Genomic DNA, 23,044 nt, shown 5'->3' with positions numbered 1-23,044 from the left:
AGGTCCCATCAATATCTGTGTCCAGCATTTGGCTTTTATTCCATATATTCACAGTCCCTCACCTTTCCTGTCTCAAGTCACCCTGCAAGGCTCTGGAGTTGGCAGATGCTTAGGAAATTCAAAGGCTTTAGTTTTGAGTTCCTGACTGTCAGACAGACAATATGGAAAGACTCCAGGCTCCTCCTCCCCCTCTCAGATTTAGCCCTGTATGACCAAGAAGTTGGCACTGAGAGGAGTGGGGTGAGAAGAGCTCGTCTTCTTACTTCTGAGTGAGACAAGCAGGGTGAGGCAGCGAAGAAAGTTCCTGGTGTCACAGTGTGCCCTTCTCCTGTTTTTCAGCTGCTGGGACACCACAGAGAAGAAAGCTGCACCCTCCCCATAGCTACGGCTCTACCACTCTCTAATACACTGCTCCAGGCCTCTGTGGTCCTGGTCCTCCTGTGACCTGCCAGGCCACGGTGTATGACAGTCCACAGGGCCTGTGCACTCAGAACTCATCTCTGGCCCGCAACACCTTGGGGTGCTGCTTCCTGTCCAAGCCAGGCTTCTGTCTCTGATCTGCAGTCTTGCTTGCACGGTTGGGAGCACGAGGCGCTGAGGAGGATATGCTGCTGCGATCAGTCCCCTGATGTTTATCTCCATCAGGCTGGTCCTGCTCCACAGCCCTCTGCTCCATCAGCTCCTCTGCCTTCACCCGTTCCTGCAGCCATGGAGATAGAAAGGATGTGAATCCTCCCTGCTGGGGTCTCGGCAAAACATATCCACCCAACCTCTCCAGAGCCCAATCCCCCTTTTTAGGACAGCACAGCTGGCCCCTCCACCAGACACCTTATCAGAGGACAACCCCCAGCTGCTGCACTAGGCCCTGCCCCAAGGGAAAGCCCAAAAGCTGCTCCTCAGTGGGATTTCATCTCACTTGGAGGTACTTGTATTTGTTTCTTCCACATAACCCTTCACCTGCTCAGCGTGCTCCCGCGAGTGCGTGTACCAGAGGGCAATGGCGCAGCGCCTTCCACGGCTCACGGCCCACACGCCGTGGGGGTTCTCCTTGCCAGAGCTGAAGGCCACCAGCCTCCCACATTTGGGACGTACCTCAGCCTGCCAGGAGAGAGAGACGAGACCATGAAGCCAGCAGACCCCTGCTCTGGAGTACACAGTCCTTCTGCAGAGGTGACACTGCCTCTGGGAATGTGGAAAAGCACAGAGCTGCTAGGCATCTACAGCTAGTCTATGAGTAAGGCAGGCTTTGGAGATGGACAGAGAGAATCAGTGGGACAACAAAGGTCACAGACTGGAAGAGTCTGGAAAATCTCAGCTAGGAAAGAGTCAAACTCTCCTCTGTCTGAGATTTGCCTCAATTTGCCTTTAGCTGCCCCCATTTGAATCTGCCCCTGCTCCAGCACTGGATTGTTTTTGGAATGGTGGGATCCAATAACCAACCAGTTTCCTCCTGCCCAGACTAAGTCTTGCCCTCAGTCCTCTCTCCCTCTTTTGGCCAGTCCCAGACTTACTGTGACAGTCACAGTGTCCATTTCAGTGAAGAAAAGGCCTCCACCTTGGAAGTCATCATTGAGGTAGAGAATGCCACTGTAGACAAAAAGAAAGAGTACATATGTACAGTGAAGCTTATTCCTCCCAGGTGCCTCCCCATACTCCTTGTCACAGGTTCAAAAGCAAGTAGACCAGTTAGCAGGAGAATCCATCTTAGGGTGTTAAATACAGCAGTGCCTAGCTCAGGGGAGTCCCTGAGCTGCAAGCCACAGGAGGCTGGGAGAGTGTCAGGGAATTAGCTCCACACACTTGTCCCGTTTTATTTTGGTTTGTTCTTAATCCCCTGCAGCATGCATCTGGAGCACTGGTGTGACAACGCCCTGGGCTTGACAGACCTTGTTTCTAACCTGTTGTTTATCTTTCAAGGTTGGGAATAATCCAGCTCCTGGAAGAGGAGACTGATAGGAAAGAAAGCCATGTCTTAACAGCCAAGGAATTTCAGGGTAATATTATAATTAGAATGACCAAAAAGAGAACTGGTGCTTGTAGAAAAGAAAATTAAACCAAGAAACTTCTTTACTAAAGTTATACAAAAAGAGAGGTAGTGAGGCCACTTTACAGCACAAGTGAGACCACAGTCAAGTAGGTGAAAGAATGGCCCACAAACTACTCAGGTTCCTCTTGGTATTCAATTACACTGATAGAAAACATCAGAGGAATAACAGAGGCTCTTAATTAATGGGACTGAGAGGAAGAAATATAAATCAACACTCTGGTTGCTGAAGCATAAGGGCAGTGAGAGGATTACCAGCCCTGAAACACAGGAAGTTGTAGCTCTTCTGGCACAGGGTTTTAATGAGGCTGTGAAGCCAGGGTGGTGACATGAGTGGAGAAAAGCAAGGACAGCTCTCATACATCCAAAGGGACAGGAAGGTAGGGATAATGGCTGAAGTACAAACAGTGTTATCCTGACCTCAATAGTCTGCAGGGCTTTAGACTCCATTTCTGAGAAGGGTAATTGGAGGACAAGGAGTAAATGGAAAATGGTCTTAAAATGTAACATGGGGGTACTAAAATTGGACTACCCACACAAGGTTTGGAAAAATAGTGGGTTTTCCAAGGAGACACTACATGCTTAATCTCAGCAATCTGGACTCTGGTAGAAGGACTCAGAATGGTGGCATGGGGGAAATTTCTAACGAAAAGAGAAGGTGAAGATGAGCATGAACAGCACACAGGGTCGAGTGTACCACTGGCACCCAAAGGAGCACTGTGCACCCAGAGCAGGATCACTGGAACTCGTGTGCTCCTGAGTCCAATCCTGTTCAATACTGACATTAATGCCCATAGCACAGATCCACAGAAAAGATCCAGGAAGTTTGGAACACAGGGACTTTGTTCAAAAGGACACTGTAAGAGCTCAGCCCTTGAGCTGATTGGGCAGTCACAACCTGAACTGCAAGAGGACAGGGATACTCCCAAAAATAGCACCATAGCATAGATTCTGGGAAGGTATTTTACCATCCATTCAAGTGGAAGTCAAAGAACTCAGGGAGCAGTGAAGGGACAGGATGGCTTTCTCACAGGAGGGACGGAGATCCAACTAGCTACATGATAAAGTCTAGTAACTTTACAATGTGGTTATAGCAAGTAAACACCGGTATCAGAAGGGAAACAACTCAATGATAATGGAATTCCCTCTAAGTCCCATATCCTCATCATAGCTGCTTAGAGATTTCTACTCTGGATACAGCTACCATTTAAAGAAAAGACAAGTAAAATTTCTGGTTGCTCAGGGATGAGATGGCAAGTAGGAGCAATCAGCTGTAGTGAACTGACCTCATCTGGCTGCAGTATGCAACAACTTGCATCACATTAAACTGTATTTCAGGGTCTTTCACAGAGGAGTACTAAAACCAGCCATAGGCTGGAAAAAACATAAACTCTCACATGGAATGGAAAAACCCAACACAAAGTATTTGCAGTGAATCTTGAGAGAATAGTCACTGAAGTACACTGACTGCTCAAACAAAAGGAATCCAAGGAACTTGACGATCCCTTTCCTGTAATTCACAGAATTCTGTAAAAGATGGAACTCCACTACAAGAAACAGCCTGTCAAAAGGGCTGGCAACTGACTGTAGTACTGTGGTAGACCCACAAGTTAACAGTCTGATACCATGGTTCTAATCTGTGCAGCCTCCCAGCCTCATTCTGCCCTCTGTTAAAGCTGGCTGTTTGAAGCAAGGAGGGAAAAAGGGCAGGTCTTCCCAACCCAGGGAAGGTGTTTCACACCTCCTTCTGAAGATGCTGATGCTGTCTTCTGCCTGATGCTACAGTCCTGGATGGCTTTGAGCCAACCATCACCCAATTTCTATAAACTAAGCTCATCCTCTGATGGGGCCAGGGATATCTTCACATGATCTAACACAGGTGCTCTTACCTGTAGTCCCTGTACACATAGGCAGGGGGTTCCTTCCAGCACTCTTGCCCCTCAGGATCCAAGAGACAATTATCAGCATGGACAGGATGACTAAGATCCATGCGGCCTTCCTGTTCCCCTGAAAATACATAACAAGGAATATGGGCATTTTCAGTTTCAAGAAAGAATAAAGCAGAGAGAAAGGGAAAAGAAAAAGAGAATAAATTCTGAGAGCACATGGCTAGGAGTGAGGAGACTCTGGGAGACAAGGACTAGCAGGATGAAAGGTTCTTTACCGTCTACAGCTCTGCGACACACAAGGTGTGTGAATGAAAAATGGAGTTTCTTTCCAGGAGTAAAATAGGACTCTATGATTTTCCGAGATTTCTCACTAGCCTGCAGAAGCAATTTGGCATCTCTCCATTCCACGTCCCCATTCTGGGCCAGCTACAAGTGAAAAACAAGTCTGTTACAATACTTACAAAGACATTCTAAGAAATTATACACGTACACAGCACACAAGAAGAGACCTTTGTAAAGTCCTGTGGTCACTCAGGTAAGAAAAGAACACATTTTCTCATTTAAATATAACTCAGGAGTACAAGTGTACAGCACAGCAATTATCTCCTTCTCCCTGGCCCATGAAGCCACATCTGCATAATTTTGGGTCTCCCACTACACAAGAGATACTAGCAGACTGAAGTGAGTCTTGAATGAAGAGTCCTAAGATGGCAGGAATGTTGGAACACATGACTTAGAAAAGAGGCCAAAAGAAAAAGAGGCTTTCTCCAGTCTAGAGAAGAGAAGGCCACAGGAACAGCCTCCTGTCACCTAAAAAGGGGTTACAGATGAGATGGAGACAGCATCTCCTCAGAGAGACACACCGAAAAGAGGCAGCAGACAAAAGCTGCAGCAAGGGCAATTTTGGCTAGATATGAAGAAAAATTTCACCCTCACAAGACTGGTACAGCACCAAAAAAGGTGCCCAGAGAGGCTGGAGAATCTCCACCCTTGGAAATGTTCAGAACTTGCCTACGCTAAAAATTGAGGAATTTTATCTAGCTTTGGAATTAGACATGCTGCAAGCTGGAGGTCATCATAGATTAGAGATCTCAAGAGGCTCCTTCTACCTTAATTTATTCTCCAACTCAAAACTAAGCATGTCTGTAAGGCTATCTCACAGGGTCAAGCAGTCCCAAAACCCTGCCTCACAGAAGAGAAAGCACTTGTCAAGCCCTCCATGCACAACAGTACTGAATGTGATTGAGGAGGAAGCAGGTCAAAGAAGACCACAAGTGTTGTGAGGGAGACAGCACACCCACGATACCACCCAGAGTGCAATTCACAGAAGAAAACACTCAGGTGGCAAACTCTCTTTCTGGACAATTAAGAAGGCAGCAGACTCACAGATGCATTTTACCTGCATGGCCTTCAAAACAGTTAACCCTTCAAATCTCTCATGTGGGGTGTGAGGCGACCGTCTTGCCCGGTATCCATCTCCTGCTTCCCCTGCTGCCTGGAATAGAAGGATATAGATGACATGCATTAGGCTGCCACCCCTCTTCATGGAAACCCTTACTGTCCTGCCTGCTAAGGAGGAAAGTACACACACAGGAATTTTTACAAGATCCTGGCCTCACCTTTGTTAGTCGGAGAAGGTCCTTACACTCAGACTCTGTCAGCACTCTGTCGAACACAACTCTCTGGGTTCCATTCATCTGCTGGGAATCCATCGTGACAGCAATACCCTCAAAAGGCAAAGGACCTGTTGAGAAGCAAGCACAGATAGGCATGAGCAAGCTTTGGACGAAAATCCCTCATACACCAACTCCCAGCCTGGAGAAGGAAGTGGAGAGACACTATACATTCTCTGAGAAGACAGGACAGTTCCTCAGAAGTGCCCGCTCCTCGCAGACCCCTCACATGCTTCAGGGGAACCAGAGCACCAGCTGGGGAAGCTGGCCTACAGCGTGTGCTTCAGGAGCCAGCAGAGACTTGGGACTTGCTGGGAGAGCAGCAGGGAGCTGGGGGAAGTTGAGTGCACTGTGGATTGCAGCAGCAGAACAGGTCCAGCCTACTGGAGTAAGGCTCTGGAGAAAAGAAGCAGGTAAACACCTCCATCAACCCTCCTTTCAATCATCTTTCATCAACATCTTCTCCCAGAATTATCTCCAGTGTATCTTTCTGCTTTCTTTATCCCTCAAAGAGAAGCACTGGACATTAGCTGTTGATTCAGCTTTTTGATCTTCGGTCTTTTTTCCCACCCCCTCTGACATATGGATGATGAGGAATGTCAAGGCACTCAGGTTCTTAGAAGACTCTACTCTCACATGTGCCACAGCAGGGAACCACTTGGGGTCATTTTAAGCAAAGACTATATGACAGAGCCCTCCAAGAGGCTCTGTACCCACACATAACAATAGGGGACCAGAAAGAACCTGAGACTCTGCACTGCAGTCTGTATTATTCAGCCACAAACCCTTTGGACCTCTGTTTTTCAGGGAAAGATTTGCCCAAGCTACATAGCCTGCTTCCAGTTTCCATTTCCTGGCCTCTCCCTTCACATCCCTTTCAGAAAAATTTTGATTGAAGTTGGGCTGGTGGAGCTGAACCAGGTTTGGTGTAGACACTCCTGGCACACTGAACAGGGATCTGCACGTCCACAGGCTTGTCACACACTCAGGCTGTTCTCAGCTTCTCCAGCCACAGTGCCCTTTGAGTTCACATGCCAGAGATGTACGCAGTGAGACTGTGCAAGATTACACATGCATCAAAGACGAAGAAAAGAAGAGTGAGAAGACTTGCTGAGCCATTCAAGTCAGTCTGCATCTATGCTCATATTCAAATGTCTGAGGATGGAAGACAGCCCTTTGACTGAGTAAACCTGGCTGACTGCATCCAAGACCTCCTTCAAGCTCTTTTACTCACCCCTCTTCTCCCTCTCTTCCAGAGTTTCCCGCTTTTGCTTCTCCTGATCCTCTCTCGGGAGCAAGGGAAAAAACAGAGACCAGGGCTGTCAGCACACAGAGCTATGCCCAACCCTCCTCTGTAGCAGCATTTCACATCCTTCCAGCTCCTTTTGTGCCCGTTTCTCTACATATTACTGTTCCTTGTACCACCCCTATTTATATTTCAGTCCTAGCTGATGTGCCCAATCTTACCTGTATTTCTGCTTTAGGTTTTCAGGAATCAGCTCATCTGGAGTCCAAAGATCCTGTAGGAAAAAACCACAGGTGGTTCAGTACATAACAAACCTTGCACCGCTTCTCCAGTGAATATCAGACCAACCACTGTGGCCCACAACTTCTCAGGTCAGTGAAATTGAGCCAATGCATATGGTTACAGTAGCAATTTCAAATTAACTTCAGTTCCGGAGCAGCACAAAGGCCTTAAAGATCTACCTCGTAAGGATTTGGGGGTCCTTCTCATCAGCATCTGATCCTTTCTGGATCATGGCCTACTAAAGTGAATTCTGACAACTGTGATTGTGAACAATTGGTGAAACCATGGCAGGAAGATTAAGATGATACTTACAGGGTCATTAAATGTTTCTCCCAGATGCTCCACTGCATAATAAATCAACTTCTTCTCCATCAAAGATCTCTGCACATAATGCTGAATACTCTAAGGAAGCAAAGAGACTGTCAAACAACCACCTCACACAAGACAACCTCATCTCTGTCCAAAGCAGGGGCAGAAGCCTGCCCCATCATGCTACTGTGCACAATTAAAGCCTGTTCTTGTCCTGAATGGACACTGACTGTGACAGACTAGAAGCAAACTCCAGTTTCTTCAGTCCTGGCCTTAGCACGTGTCTGCAGTGAAACACCTTTCCCTTTTTGTCTCTCGGACTGTGACCCTGTCCTGTGGGACGGGGAGGACCAAAAAGGAGAGACCTGGAGCTGTAACTACCTGTCTGGCTGTGACAGCTGTGTCCTCTCCCAGTTCTGTGCGATACTGTTTCATTTTCTCCAACATGGCCTCATCCGTGGGATAAAATAGCAAGTAGGAGGCAGCACATTCAGCAGCTAGTGTTTGATTCCCAACTTGGGCAGGGAGAGAAGAGAACAAACACGTCTCTGAAAGACTTGAACAGCAAATGTGTACAGGCCAGCAGCACCCAGTGTCCCTGTCAGGACCTGGAGCTGGCCTTACACCAGGTACTCATCAACCCCTGCCTCCACCCAACAATGGGAATGAACCTGGTACAGAACAGGCATGCCTTTAGTACTTATTGGGAGCTGGGTTAGAAGAAACAGATTAAAAGTATGTTCTGAAAGAGAGATGGTCCACTTCCCTCACGCAACAGACAAGAGAAGGGGTCTAGCAGCTTCTTTGAGATACAAGTTTTACAAGTAGTCTGAGAGAGGAACTAAGAAACAGTTGGGTCAGCGTGGGGGGTCAAGGGGTATGCAAAAGAAGGGCTGAAAGATGTGTGAAAATGACAGTGAGGATGACCAGTGTCATGACAGGCCATCAGCACAGCGAGGGCAGGTAGGGCTGCCTCAGAAGGAACACCACTGCTGAGGTGAGATGCATGGGTAGCCTCTAGGCAGGAAGCGGGAGCCTGGTCTGGAGCCATGCACTGAAAAGGGTATAAAACACTCAACATGGGAACAGCCGCACATTGCAGAACCTGGGCAATGAGACTGAAGAAGACCACAAGGGTTATTTCCCAAGGTGGCCACAGACTTGAACAGAGGTTCTGGAAAGAGTTAGGAGGCAAATGGAAGTAGAACTCAGGTCAGTATGCCCACTTTTCCCCATAACAAGCTGCCCTCCAGGATCAGAGGCAAAGGGCAAGTGTAGGGGTGCCACAACATACTGGTTTGTGGCTCTGCTCACCCTGGTTGTAGGCAAACTGCAGTAAATCAAGATGAGATGGTATGAAATCTTCTGTGGCAGAAATTCTGCCCGGTTTTGTGGCAATTTCCAGGACACACTGCTGCCTGCACTTCAAAACCTGAATATAATGGGCTGCAAGAGAGACAAGCAAGAAAGGCAGTAGCTCACACTCCTTCCAGACAGGAGTGCTGGGAGACAGGATACGCCCAGTGTGGGGAGCACAGCATTCCTACCCAATCCTTCATGCCTCTACCTGCAATGGCTTCATACAGGCCAGGCTGCATTTTCTCCTCTTCATCCTCATCCTCCCAAGGCCCTTCACAGAGGGCACGACACTCTTCCAGTGCTGACAAGGCCTCTGAGAGTGACTCCTCCAGCCAGGCCACGGCCTGCAGGTACTCATCTGCATCATAGTGCTGCACACCAGTCTCGTATGCTTCCTGTGAAGGACAGATCCAGGTCCCTTCATCAGAGTGCATGACACTAAAGGACGCCCCGAGACTTCTGAGCTGCTCACAGGGTGATGCTGATATACACCTGCTCATACACTGTCAACCACACAGTGATAGCAAATCCTAGACTTAAGCCGAATAACTGTCTCTCCGCCACACTTGCAGTGGTTTGTCCCCACCTTGAAGAGAAGGCTGCAGGGAGATCTTCCTGCAGCCTTTCAGACACAAAGGGGTCTGAGCAAGACTTTTGACCAAGGCCTGCAGTGATATAACAAGGGGCAAAGGTATTAAACTGGAAAAGCATTTTGGTGACACAAAATATTTGTTGGATTGGAGATAAGATACTTTTATGATGACTGTAGTGAGACATTGAAACAGGCCGCTCAGAGAAGCTGTGGATGTCCCATCCCTCAAAGTGTTCCAAGGCCAGGTTGGATGGAGCTTTGAGCAACCTGATCTAGTGGAAGGTGTCCCTGCAGGGGACTTGGATTAGGTGATCATTAAAGGTCCCTTCCAGGTTAAATCTATCTATGATTCTGTCTATGGAAGACCTGTCTCAAGCCGTGGCCTTTGTATGGGAAGAGATCAGGGTACCAGACCGGTCCCTAGGATGGAATAAGAGCTGCTCATGCATGGCTCTGCACTGAGCCCTCACCCAGTGTGGTGCAGCCTCCAGGTCCTGGAAGCTGTCTGACTTCACCCCTGACATACGCCGGTACTTCTCAATGTCCTCCCGCATTTGGAGGTGCTGGGGATTAGCGATGAAGAAGGTGTGAGCGGCAGACACGGCCTGATCCAGCTTCTTCAGCTGCGGAGAAAAGGTAGCAGTGCCTGTCATGCTCCTGCAGGTCTCTGCAGTTCACACCCACCCCTCATCCCACTGCTTTGCAGATTCACAGAATCACAGAATTACACAATGGTCAGATTGGAAGAGACCACAGTGGGTCATCTGCTCCAACCTCCCTGCACAAGCAGGGTCGTCCTACAGCACATGGCACCAGATTGCATCCAGATGGTTTCAGAATGTCTCCGGTGAGAGAGATTCCATAATTGCTCTGGGCAATCTGTTCCAATGCACGGTCACCGCACATTAAAATTCTTCCTAATATTCCACCTAAAGGTGGAACTTCCTGCGCATCAGCTTATGCCTGTTGCCTCTTGTAGCGGTTAGCACCAATGAAAAGAACCTGGCTCCATTCCCTTGGCAACCCCCTTGCAGATATTTATGCACATCAATAAGGTTCCCTCTCGGTTGTCTCTTCTCTTGGCTGCGGGAAGGGCGTTCACCCCCTCGGCCGCCCGGCGACCCTCGAGCAGAGCCGTGCCACGCCGACCCCCTGCCGTGGACGACAGCACCCCCGGAGGTGGCAGCTCCCACCCCTCTGGGGCGAGCCCTCCCCCGGGGGCCGGTGCCCACCTGGAAGAAGGCCACCTGGAGGTAGTTGTAGGGCTCCCTGCGCTCGAAGTCGCGGCGCACGGCACAGCTGGCGCGGTGCGCGGAGGGCGCGGGGCGCAGCCGCCGCCCCAGGCAGCGCTGGAGGCACCCGGCGCGCTGCAGCACCGGCCCGAGCAGCGCGGCCTCCCAGCGCCCGGGCCCGCCGGGGAAGGGCTCCTGGCGCGCGCAGGCGGTGCGGCAGGCGCGGCGGGCCGCCCGCAGCCCCGCGTAGCTGTGCAGGGCGCGCTGCAGCAGCTCGGCCGCCCGCGCCCAGTCCCGCGCCAGGTACGCCCGCACCCCGTCCGCGTACAGCAGGTCGAACGGCACCAGCCGGCCCGGCGACGTGGCGGCCGTGGCGGCGGCGAGCAGGCTGAGGCACAGCAGCGAGGCCATGGCTCTGGGAGGAGAAGGCGGAGGAAGATGAGAAGGGGTCCGGGCCGGGCGGGCGTCCTGGCGGGCCCCAGGCTCGGCCCACCCCGGGGGCGGCGCCGGTCCGGGGCCGCGGTGGGCGGGCAGGCTGGGCCCAGGTCCTGCTGCGCCGGCCGAGAGCCGCCGCTGCCTCGGGGGCTCCCAGTGCTGCTGCCGCTCCCAGTGTCTGACGTGGCCCCTGGTCCGGGCGGCCGCCCCAGCGCGAACTCTCCCTTTGGGGTGGGTCACCCAAAGGCCTCGAACGAGGTCTCTCCTTGGAGTCACGCTCGGACACTTCATACTCCCATCACATGGAGAACTGCTTTGGGGATGATACTGCCAAACCTTTGCCCATGGCTGGAACTACAGTCAGCACCAGCCAGAAGGTCCATCTCCCACACACAACTCTTGCATCTCCCTGACAAGGGCTGTGTCTGGAGCCTACTCCAGACCTCACTGCTCCAGTTTTGATGGCGCGGGCAGTTGAGGGGGCCTTCCCCTAGAAGCCTCTGTCAGATTTCCTGTTTGGCTGAGTTCGGGCCATCTGAAGTTTCACACAAAGTCTGCACTGGAATCAACAGTCTGCACTGGTGAAATAAGATATTAAGGGTCAGGGTCTTCTTGGAGAGAATTCTTTCCAAGCCCTGAGTTGCCTCAAAGCAAAATCTTTTGCTGAGCAATGTTAGAAACCCAAGGCCTCTTCTGCTTAGCACCACTCTGAAATGGTCAGAAGACTTTTCACCCAGTCTCCCATAACAACTCCTCTAAGGGCATCACTCCCTTTCCCAGGCTGCTAAGCATCTGTTGCCTTTCAGAGGAACTGACAAGAAAGGATGAAGAGGGAGGAAAGGAGCCTTGCACATTCTGCATTTCCTTTCCAAAAGCCTGTGAAGCTTCATTAAGCATCGGGCCAATCATTTTGTTTCTATGGAAACAAAATTATTACTAATATAGTATTTTAAAAACAGACACACAATTGACACTCCAAATATAGAATTTTAATACCATTTTGCGTCTGCCTTGTCTCTTAGGGCAGAGCGGATGCGAGGGTGGAGTTCACAAAGGGACGGGACTGGCAAGGGTGCCAAGTGGCGGTGGCAGCGGTGGATGTGTTTGTAACCTGAGAGCAGGCACAGGCTGTCTGTCTGTCCGTCCGTTGTGCTCCCTTCTGCAGATCTGTCCCACTTCTTTTTCCCCCACCAGCATGGGGTGCCGTGTTTTCTGCCTGCTGGCGAGAAAGATGAAAATGCAAATTAGTGATGGGATCCCGGGACAAAGGGAACGCTTGAATGTTTATTTAAAAACTGTGATGGCACTGAATGTTTTTGATGCTGTCTCTCATAGTTTGGGGTCCTGGAAGGTCTGTGGCTCGCAGGCCTCTAGGGTCCTTTCACACGGCGCCTGCTCTCCGTCCTGCAGATGCCAGACTTCATTGCCAAGAACAGAGCAGCGCCGTGGCCGGTCGGAATTCTCCTCCTCCCTGCTGCCAAGGGAGAGGCGGCGGTCGCGGCGTGATGCGAGCAGGAGACGGGAGTGCCGTGGGCTGCAGGCTGGGGTGGGTTGTGGTGTCTCGTCGATGAACGTGGTGATCTCATCTCGGAAGAAGCAGGCGCTGGAGCTAGAGCCCCGGGGCAACAGCCCCCCCTCCAAAAATTGCCGTAGGGTCGTCAGCTCATCTTCTGGGGGCCGCCGGCGGTGCTGGTAGTCATGCAGCTGGGGAGGCAAGAAACCAGGGCCCCCAGGCTTGCGGGGGGTGGAAATGCGGATGTCGTCAGATGAAGACCACTTGTGTAGGAAGGATGGAGCAGAGCGGTGGGCGGAGAAGATGTTAGTTTCATCATGTGACATTCTCCGTGAGATAGGGACCTGGAAAACAGAGGGGGGGGGCAGGTGATGGAAGACTTGAAGAGTCAGAACAGGAAGGGAGTAGCTGAGGTTTTCTCAGAGAAGAGAGTCAAGAGGACACAAAGGCGTGGGAAACTGACAGAGAAAGAAGTGGGTTGTGGGGCTGCCCCACTAGCTTTCGGCTCACCTGCAGGTAGTGCACCTTGTCCTGGGGCAACAACATGTGGTGCATGGGCAGCAGCTTGATGTCCCGGGAGTCCCGCTTTGCAGCTGCAGTGCCGTTCGCATCGAATCTCACTTTGCAGATCCTGCCATCACCATAATCATCACACACACCATCTGTTGGCAAAGACAAGAACAGCAGTCAACACTTTTCAGAAGAGGAGCATTACCAGGGCACCTGGACACCATCCTAATGCTTATCTGACACCAGGACACCACCCTAATGCTTATCTGACTTGTGCTGCCCTACTTGCAGCCCTCAGAGCTCACCTCTGAAGAAGGACCTCATCTTTCTGCTTGCAGCACTAAAGCACCCAGACAGTGCCCTATCTCGCCTTTGAATCGCGCACTGCCAGGGTGGGACCCTTGGATCAGTGAGCTGGGCTGAGGCCCAGCATGTTGCTTCGGTTGTGGTTTGGCAGCCACATACACAATGTATCTATGCTCGAAACTAGTGAGGAGGATGTTGCACTGATGCTTCCTGGATGCTAGTCCTAAGGCTGTGAGCGAGTGGCAGAGCCTCTCTACAGAATAAATTTTCTCATAGTTGCTGACCTCAAGCTGTAACATGAATGTCACTGAGCCACCCACAACACCACAAGATCCTTTTCCCAAAAACCCCTTCTTCTGGGGAGGTTGGTTAGTGAAGAAAGTTGACTGTAGTGAGGTGAGGAGCTTACCATCCTCTGTGTCTTCCTCAGACATGATAGCTACACACTGCTCCCACACAGTGCGGAGATCTGCTCGGTAGCGCTCGCAGGACCAGATGAAAGAGGGGAGCAGCAAGGTCTGCACCATGGAACACCAGAGCACAGCCAGAACCATCCAGGTGGGGGCCGTATCATAGCGCAGGCTGAAAAAACTCACGACCTTTAAGGTAAGAAAGATCAACAATGCCAAGAAGGCAGAGTAGGGATCAAGGAGCAAAGGTAAACACGAATCAATTCTGTAATAGAAAATAATCTGTCTCTAAAGGATTCATCAAGTAATTACCCTGTGTCCCTTTGAAAAACTGCTCCTGGGCTCTTGCCCCAGGTTTGCTGGACCATATTCCAAGCTGTCACATCTCTAACATGAGACCTGGTGCTAGCATCCCATTCTTCCTGTGCTCATTACCAGCTGAAGTTAAATAGGTGCTAACAAAGGACACAGCCACTGGGAAAAAAAAAATAATCTGTGACTCAGCCTCTCCTCTTTTAAGGGTTCTTTTTGAGAACTTCTCTAGCTCTTCAATATTGCACAGAATTGATTGGCTAGCCAAAACCTGAATGCTGCCTACAGCCATACAAGCAGAAAGAAAAAGACAACTGGATGTATCAGCTATTAAAGCTGATGTATCAGTTCTCCAGAAGTCTCATTGTTTTCACAAGTAAGTTTTCAGAATAATTTCCTCTCCTCTTAGCCATTTAAAACTTGCACAGTGGTTTTAGCTGTGTATATTAGGTGTGTATTCCCCAGGCTTAGACTTAAGAAAATGTTGCTGCAGAAGGATAAGAGAATTACAGCAATCTTTTTAAAACCACCACTCAGAATAACACAAATTCAGATGCGGCAGTTCTGTGGCTGGTGGGACAGGAGAGATCCTTCTCTTAAACTTGAGAGAAAAGCAAATCTGGTTTAAGTGCAGACTCTGAAGGGAAAGGGAGAACTGGATGCTTACCAAGATAGGCACCCCAGTGAGTGTGTCATACAGGAAGACAATGGCGCTTATGAGGTTGGTCATCTGCAAGGAAGTCTTGGCAGACTCGGAGCCATCCAGTGAAGACCTCCTTTTGCCTCGTACATCCTCCACCACAATGGCTGGCACATTGAAAGTTGTGTGTGCTGATGAAGAGCAGGATGATGCTTCTTCCGCTCTCTGATGGTGGCACCGCCGGCGTCTTCTGTGTGCCCAAAGGGTTTGGTAGAAGGTGATACCCACGCACACCAAGCCCATGACGATTCCTCCAAGTAGCAGGAGGCTAAAGCAGACACCGAAGCCAAGGCCTATTTTGCTGACAATGAACTGGCAGCCACGGGCATAGTAGCGCTCGCCGTTGTTGTGCCAGCCAATGGAGGGCAGGGTGGAGAGGATGAATGACACCATCCAAATCCCCATGACTGCGTGCAGAGCCTGCTTCTTGGCGTTGCTCAGGCGGTAGTTGACCGGCCACCTCACCATCCACATACGGTGGTAGGAAAGGGAGGCCACAGTGAAGCAGGTGGCCAGTGCCAGGGTGTAGTACGTGGAGACAAAGACCTTGCAGATGCTTTCATTCCAGTCGTAGTCAGAGGACTCGCGCCGCAGCTGCACCACAGCATAGGTGGTGAGGGGTACTGCTGCCATAAGGATGTGCGTGCCAGCAAGGAAGCACAGCAACAGCTCCAGAGGCTTGTGTTTCTGTTGTTTGGCCGTGATGCTGAGGATAATCCAAGAGTTGGCCAACAGAGCTAACATCCCACACGCCAGCCACCACAGTGAGTTGTTGTGCAAGGTGGACTCTGATTCAGAGTCCCCCATGCTGCCACCCCTGCTAGACTGTACCCTGCCTCTGCAGCTGGGATTTTGTAGGAGGGTGAGTGGGATTCTGCACTGGGGGAGCCACGTCTCTCCTCATCTGCTGCTGCAATGTGAGTTGTTTGCACGCTGGAAGGATTTCTCAAGGCATTGCCACCAGGTGCCAGGCAGAACAGCCGTCAACTCTGTTTTGCTTCCAGTCTTCCCCTTCCCTCCTATTTGATTATATTTCTTCCCCTTGTTCTAACTTATTCATCTGCTTCTTCCCTTTGTTCTCTTTCTTTTTCTTTCTTTCTTCCACCTTTTTTCTCTCTCGTGAGCACTTGTCAGTGCTTCTTCCCTCACTCACTTGGGCTCATTTTTTTTTTTTCCTCCCCATCTATTACATCACTCTCCTCCACTCTTCTCCCAAATAAAAAACTCCCCTTACTTCATGTGCCCGCCAGATTCCTTCTGACTCAGAGACCACCTTCTGCTGGGACTGGTGAAAGCTACACACAAACAGGGACTTCTAGGGACTCCAAACTGTTTGGCAGAAGCAACTGCCTGCTTCCGAGTGTCCTAGGGACTGAGGAGTTAGGCAAGTGTTTCAGAGATGACAGGAAAAAGAGCAAAGGTCCCAACAAAAATGTGAGGGTAGTGCATACACTGCGTGTAATTCCCCTCTCACCAAATGCCACCGTGCTCAGGGCCAGGTAGAGGTTCCTGCCAAGGCTGTCAGAGAGCTGTCAACAAAGAGGGAAGGGTGAGAAACAAGATTCAAAGGGCTCCCTACCCAAGACCTCACCATACTCTCACTACATTGTCCTTTTTGCTGTGCTCTTTTTGCTGGTTTTTAAAGCTTTCCTGCACAGGGCACAGCTGGCAAACAATAAGGAGATGGCAGGGAGGGGAAGATCCTTTTCAAAGGTTCCCTTGGAGATTCAGGGCATGAGTTTCACTGTGGAAGAGAGAAAAGAGGAAAAAGTAATTTAAGATCATTCTATCTTCCCAGATCTCTCCCTCACTCTCCCTCTCTCTCCTTGCCCACACTAACACCTTGTCATGATTTAGACGGTATGGAGCATTCTCTGTGTCTTTAATGGAACAGAAGAGCCAAATTTGCACCAGTTCCTGCATAGCTCAGGCTGGACTCTAGTTCCCACCAACTCAATCCAGTGCTGCTGAGATACACCATGCTCCCTGCCCTTCCAGTCCTAGGCTGCCTACCCAAAGCATTACTAATACCATTTCTGGCATGGAAGGTCTCATCTGCATCATCCCTTGCAATTCCAACCTTGCCATCCCCATGTGTGTGCTGCTAGACCCCTTGTTTCAGCTGTTCAGCACTCACAGCTCCAACAGTCTTTGGACCTCAGCTTCTCTCTGCCAATGATCTGGTTCTGCTGCTCCCATCCCGTCCCATCCATGGGAGCATTCCACCATTCCAATAGTACCCTGCCATTCCACATTCTTGGAACACAAGTCTTTCATCCACATGTTTCTGCTGGAGCAGTTCTGGTATACAGAGACCCCCCTCCACCAGTCCCAAACACAGGGAACAAGACTACTAACCTATTCCTGAGACTACTTACCTTTGCCTTCCCTGGTCCTACCAGCTCAGACCCCTTTCTCTGTCTTCATGCACAGGGGACACCCAAGCAGTACATTCCAGGAAGGTACAGGCCTGCTCTGTGCCTTGACCAGAGCAGATGCAAACTTGTGTCTCTATGTGGATGCTCAGTACCCAAGCTTGAGCTAGCGGGTCAGTTCCCACCCCCCCCACCCCCCACCCCCCACCCCTTCTTTCTGCTTCTCCCTATTTACTCATCCTCTCTGTGACCACCCGAGGCTTTGCCTCCTTTCCTCCCTGCTTGGAGCAGTTTGCTGTGACTGGATTGGCAATACCCCATTCTACTCTGTTTCATCTTTTTTTCCCCCAGCACCACCACTCTTGCAGTTAGGCCTGTGGCCTCTGGAGACGGTTATAGAACTACCCATCTCTGATAATCCCAGGGGAACGAATTTCCTTGCAGCATCTCCTTCTGTCGCCCTTCCCACCCAGCTTGTTCTGGTGGCCCACACTGATCCCTGGATGGGGCTGGAAGCCTCCCGATTCTGCTGGCTTTGGGGCCCAATTCTGCTTCAAGCTGTGGTCCTCTCGCTCGCAGAGACCGGAGTGCCCTGGAACTAATGCAGGATGGATGCCCAGGTCGGGGAAACCCGTCTTCACCCAGCCGCGCTCCCTGGGTGCACCCACCGCCCATCCCACCAGCGGGAGAGAGCAAAGGAGACGCTGGCAAGGCTGCTGATGCAGGGGCAGGCGAGGGAGTGGGCTCGGAGGGGAAGGTGACCCAGAATGATTGCAAAGAAGCGCGCAGAGAGCCGGGGTGCCGGGAGACGCGGCCGGCCGTGCCGAGGTGCGCCGCTGCCCCGCCGCCCCCTCCCTTCGCCCACCGCTCGGCAGCCCGGGCACGGCGGGGGTCTGGCAGCCCCGAGCCTCGCCCGGCGGCGGCGGAGCGCAGCGGCTCGGCCGGGGCTGGGCTGGGCTGGGCTGAGCTGGGCGGGGGCCGCGGAGCCCGCGGGGCGCCCCGGGGCGCGGCCGTGCCTGCCAGCGGCGGCGCCGCGCTGCGCCCGGCGGAGCGGGGGCCGCCGGCGGCAGAGCGGGGGCCGATCGCGGCGGCGGTGGCGGGGGCCGGGGGGACCCATCTTACCTCTCGCCGGAGCAAGCGCTGCCATGGCGACGGGCGCCCCGCGCGGCTGTGCGCGCCTCTGCCCGGCTGTGCCGGCCCCCGGCCCCGGCCGCCGCCGCAGCTCCGGCCGCCGCAGGCAGCCGCCCCGGCCCCGCGCTCCGGCCACCGCCGGGCGGGGCTCGGCGAGGAGCGAGGGGCGGGGAGCGCCGGCGGGGGACGGCGGCGGGAGCACCGCCGGCCCGAGCAGCCAGGGGGCGGGACGGGCGGACGGGCGCGGGAGCCGCCGCCCCCGGCACCGGCCCCCGCCCCGGCCCCTCCGCTGCTCCCGACGGGGCGGGCTGCGCCTGGCCGTGCTGCTGGAGCCGCGCTTGCCATGGCCCGGGCACGGCGGCTCCCCGTCGTGTGCTGCCCTCCTGCCCCACGGGGCCACACGGGCCGACCCCACGGTGCCACTGGCGGGACAAGAAGGCGCTGGCTCCCTTTCCCAAAGAAAGATATGAGGAGGCACCCGGCCGTAGGAGACGTAGGGAGGATGGGTGCGAAGTGAGGAGAAAGGCAAAGAGCTGGTGCTGCAAAGAGTGCTTGGAGGGCAAGGTGCCCAGGGCACAGGATGCCCAGGGTGCCTCAGTTTGCACAGCTACTGTGGTGGCCTGTTCCATCACCAGCCAACAGTGTGGTCCTACAGACCGGGGAAAGGGGGAAGAGAGGACAGGAGCGGGAGTAGTGCTCAGAGGAATTCTTTGGTCATGTCAGAGGGGTAAATTTCCCCCTCCAGCTGTGTCACCTCAGCCAGGGCAATCCTGGCTAGAAAGTCTTCACAAGACAATAGACATCTCATTTTCCTGTTACCCTCATCTTGCTACTGAAGTGAAGGCACCAATACCTTCCTTGTCTTCATTCGTTTTAGAGCCTGTTGTCTGCCAATATCTCTGTGCTGCTTTGCTCCGTCAGAACTGGGATAAGAGTCTGTGTTGGTGGACAGTTAAGGTGCAGCTGCATTAGCACCTCAGTTTGGATCAGGAGAACATGAACAATTTAGGTGAAAGGACCTGCAAGATGCGCAGCATATATGCTCTGACCATTATGAGAGTTCAGCTTTGCTTTGGGCTAGGGCTAGCCTGAAGTAAGTTCCCAGACATTTACAGCATGGCCAAAAAGTCTTCAACATCAGCTGTTTCCCTCTACAGATCTGCTCCTGCTTCATCACCCTGTTTGCTAAAGTGGACCTACGGATCCAGGATCTGCTCAGTTTTATCACCCTGCTGACAGGAGAATTTCATTTCTCATTCTCAGTGTTGGCTAAGGTGACCCCAAATATCTTAAATAGCAAGGAATTTCATCTGAGGTTTGTAGGATCAGCAGAAGGAGAGACTCCTGAGGAAGAAGACTGGAGGTACTGCTGGTTCTTGAGCCCAGGGGCAGCAGAGAAGGCCGTTCCAGAGGTAAAAAAGAGATTTGAATTGCAGTCATTGTTGTGAGTGAGGTCTGTTTTGGAGACAGTGAGTAGAATGAGGAACCACTGGAATAGATCCGGCTTTGTGTCCAGTAGGTGATAGGAGATATTTTTGAGGAAGACAGGCCGTGACAATGCTACCGTGATGTGGCTATTCTTTGGCGTGAGGAACTCCCACAGAGGAACAGTCTTGAGGTGGTTCAGCTCAGTGGCCAGTCCAGCACCATCAGGAGCCAAAGATGTGAGAAGGGACAGTAATGCCCCTCCTCTGCCACTTCTCAACCTGTATCGTTCGCGGGAGGTTTATGCCTTGAAGTGAGAAGATTTGTATCCACAAATGTAAACATTTGTGCAGCTTCAGTTGTGTCATTTGTATGAATTGCTTAATGTATAACTTCCATATCACCGTCCTCTTCTGATTCAGGAGTTGAGTCTCCTTAACAGGAGTAGTTAGCCTGCTTGTATGGGTGAATAAATCCTCGTGTTCTCTCAGGCAAACAGCAAACCAAGCTTCCAGCACTTTCTGTACTGTCTGCCTGCCTCCTCTCTGCACAGGAAGGGACAAGCTGCAGCCCAGCATCTCTTCATAGCTTAGGCTACCCCTGACAAGATTGGTGAGGAGAGGTGGATGAGAGCAGTCCTCCAGTCTCAAGGAAGCTTCTTGTGTTTGCAAATTAGTCTGGGTTGTTACTTTGAATGAAAGCAAAAAATTGAAGATTTACTGTGAAGCAGAACAAACTCTGTCGGAAGAAGAGCTCTTACCCTAGGGCTGTCACACTCCCAAGCAGATGCTTGTCCATCCATGTCACTTAAATGTATTTTAAAGATTTCCAGACATCTGGTTTCACTGGTTTTCATAAGAGATGTATTGCAACTGTGTATGTGCTGCATATTGACACTGCATCTGCAAAGGAGCATGAATACTCAGACCTGGAAATCCTGGAGCCTCACAGTGCAGGGTTCCCTGTGTATCCAGGAAGTCCAGGCTAGAAGTGTGAATCCCCCACAAGACTCATCTCTTAGGAGGACTCACACAGCTGGGAGCAATTTTTAATTCCTACAGAGTCAGGCTGTATTCTGACCAGCAACCTGCTGTCTGGAGTCTCAGCTCACTAAAATAGTCTAAGGCATCTGGGCCTGAAGAAACAGTGCTGTTACAATGTCGGGGTATGAAATGGTTTCTGGAAAAGTTCACTGCATAAAGATCAGTTATTTCTGGACAGCAGCTCTGCAGATCCAGGGAAATGCACTTCGCAGAGGTGCCTTGGATCCTTAAAGGAACAGAGCTCATTAACCAAGGAATAACAGCAGAATCCTAAAAGCAGAAGCATTTACACGACAGTCAAATGCACTTCACAGGATTCTGATGGTTTGTAGCTCTTACTCAGGGCTTTGATAGGGACCATGGGAGGTTTCACATTATTCTCACTGATCATAGATGCAATTAAATCCACCCTCAGAGTCCCAACATGGCTTTTGCAGCCTCCTGCTACATTGGTGTGCTTGCAAGCAGGTTTCCTGGCATTCTTCCTGCCTCTCTGAACAGGGTGTGGTTAATGGCTAACAAGAATCCAGCCAAGCATCTCCCTCCAATGACAGCGACTGCAATGTAGATTTGTCATATCCAAACCTTAGGTTCTATTTCTAGCACTGTACAGCAAGATTTAGAGAGATTTCTCAGATATTTCATCTGCAAAATGGGCAATTGATAATAGCTCTCATCAGGGGACAGATGACTAGTGCTGGTTATAAGCTTCACAGAAATATTAAGGGTTCACAATGTATTAACTAGGATTTGGACTTGTGGATGCCTGTTTACCACTAAATGTTTTTACTTTTATGTAGCTGGACACTCTCAAAATTTTTTTTCCTCTGTCATGCAGAGAAATATTTGTATATGATATTTACCATGAGAAAAGGAATTGCCAGGGTAGCTTTGTCAAATATATGATGTTGTGATGCTGCATGCTATTTTGCAGAGGTATGTACATCCTCCTGCTTCCCCCCATCCCCCTTCCCATCCAGTGTAATGTTTTGTGTGTTCTTCTCTTCTGAGTGTTAGGAACCCCCTTTTCATCCCTCTTGCTCTTGTGGCATCACTGATATCCCAGCTCAGTGAATTCCAGTCTGTAAAAGACGTAAAACTGTCATTTCAGAATTTAATTATGCTGCTTTCCAAAATTACTGAACACTTACTTGTTTGTTCTCATATACAGAAAAGATAATTAGGAGCTCTTGAATCATTAGTCTGGAAGCCCACAATGTCTGGAAGGGGCCGAAATTACTTCTTTGCTTTAAATTTGTAACACTGAATTGCAATTTTTGTTTTACCTCTGACTTCTCTAGGTATGTTTGAGGTTTCCCAAGACCAGAAAAATCATTTAATTCAAAAATAGCCTGGCCTTTCAGGAGCCCTGCTAAGATGCTGGATGCAGCTGGCCCCTGCCAGGGAAGCTCTCTGGCTCCCCTGGTTGTTTTGGGTGGTGTGCTGGCCTCCCTGGAGCCACAGTCCTCACACAGCCAGCATCACTGTTACTGCTGTTCACCTCCAGAGTCTCATCTCCACACAGCACATGGACAAACTCAGAGGTGGGACTTCCCATCACTGGAGCATGAAACAGGCACCTTGACATGAGCCAGCTGGTGCTGAAGCATTGAGAAGCTAGGGTTTCTCCTTTCTTCCTTTTTGATGCCTTGCCAGCGAGGCAATCTCTGCCACTACGTCTTACTCTGTTGTTCTTTGATTCTCCAAATCTGGAAGTACCTCTAAGACTTGGCCAAGCTGGCTAGAAAATGAACATAAGGAGAGCCAAAGGCTTCTTCGGGGCGGGGGGCAGGGGGGAAGCCAAGGAAGGATGCTGACATCCATGAGGCAAAGGCTGTGGTTTGGAGGTGTTGCTCAGAGGTGAGTGCACTTACAAACCCTGTGCTTCCTCCTAGGAAATATACAGTAAATTCACAAATACAAGCCGCACTGAGTATAAGCCGCATCTCTGGGTGTTGGCAAATATTTCGGTTTTTGTCCATAAATAAGCCGCACCCGAATATAAGCCGCTCTGTGGTTCGCAGCGAGGACCCGCGTGGAATTAGTAACAGAACCGCGGGAGGGCGGGGTTTACTGGCTGAGCTAAGGCTGTGCAGGCTTGGCCCGCTAGGGGCCGCTGACGGGGCCAGGTGGCCCAGCCCAGTGCTGCCGCTCAGGGCCGGCCGTCGCTGCCACTGGGCTCGGTCACCCCGGGTCGGCGCTGCCCCGCGGTGGCAGGCAGGGACGGAGCTTCCCCCGCTCCTACGGCAGCGGCAGCG

The 23,044-nt window shown here is 51.3% G+C and overlaps 2 protein-coding genes across 3 annotated transcripts; both read right to left on the bottom strand.

Moving 5' to 3' along the window:
• Positions 1-14: 14 nt before the first annotated feature.
• P3H3 (prolyl 3-hydroxylase 3) lies at positions 15-11,102 on the bottom strand. Of its 2 annotated transcripts, none has more exons than XM_033052331.1 (15): positions 10,627-11,102; positions 9,865-10,017; positions 9,011-9,197; positions 8,758-8,889; positions 7,825-7,958; positions 7,447-7,536; positions 7,074-7,126; positions 6,841-6,893; positions 5,553-5,677; positions 5,333-5,428; positions 4,209-4,359; positions 3,934-4,051; positions 1,512-1,587; positions 958-1,098; positions 15-700 (listed from the first exon to the last, which is right to left on the bottom strand). In XM_033052331.1, the coding sequence occupies exons 1-15, from the start codon at positions 11,035-11,037 to the stop codon at positions 488-490; spliced, it is 2,133 nt and encodes a 710-aa protein (XP_032908222.1). In that variant the 5' UTR covers positions 11,038-11,102; the 3' UTR covers positions 15-487. The 2 variants fall into 2 exon arrangements, with proteins under 2 accessions (XP_032908222.1, XP_032908223.1); XM_033052332.1 differs by having other exon boundaries at positions 608-700; positions 989-1,098.
• Positions 11,103-12,028: 926 nt separating this feature from the next.
• Positions 12,029-18,397, bottom strand: GPR162 (G protein-coupled receptor 162). Its single transcript, XM_033052383.1, has 5 exons — positions 18,310-18,397; positions 14,780-16,556; positions 13,800-13,989; positions 13,085-13,236; positions 12,029-12,918 (listed from the first exon to the last, which is right to left on the bottom strand). The coding sequence occupies exons 2-5, from the start codon at positions 15,617-15,619 to the stop codon at positions 12,391-12,393; spliced, it is 1,710 nt and encodes a 569-aa protein (XP_032908274.1). The 5' UTR covers positions 15,620-16,556; positions 18,310-18,397; the 3' UTR covers positions 12,029-12,390.
• Positions 18,398-23,044: the final 4,647 nt, after the last annotated feature.

This window comes from Catharus ustulatus, chromosome 2 (assembly GCF_009819885.2).
Source record: "Catharus ustulatus isolate bCatUst1 chromosome 2, bCatUst1.pri.v2, whole genome shotgun sequence".
Taxonomy (NCBI): domain Eukaryota; kingdom Metazoa; phylum Chordata; class Aves; order Passeriformes; family Turdidae; genus Catharus; species Catharus ustulatus.
This window is presented reverse-complemented; position numbering and strand designations above follow the sequence as displayed.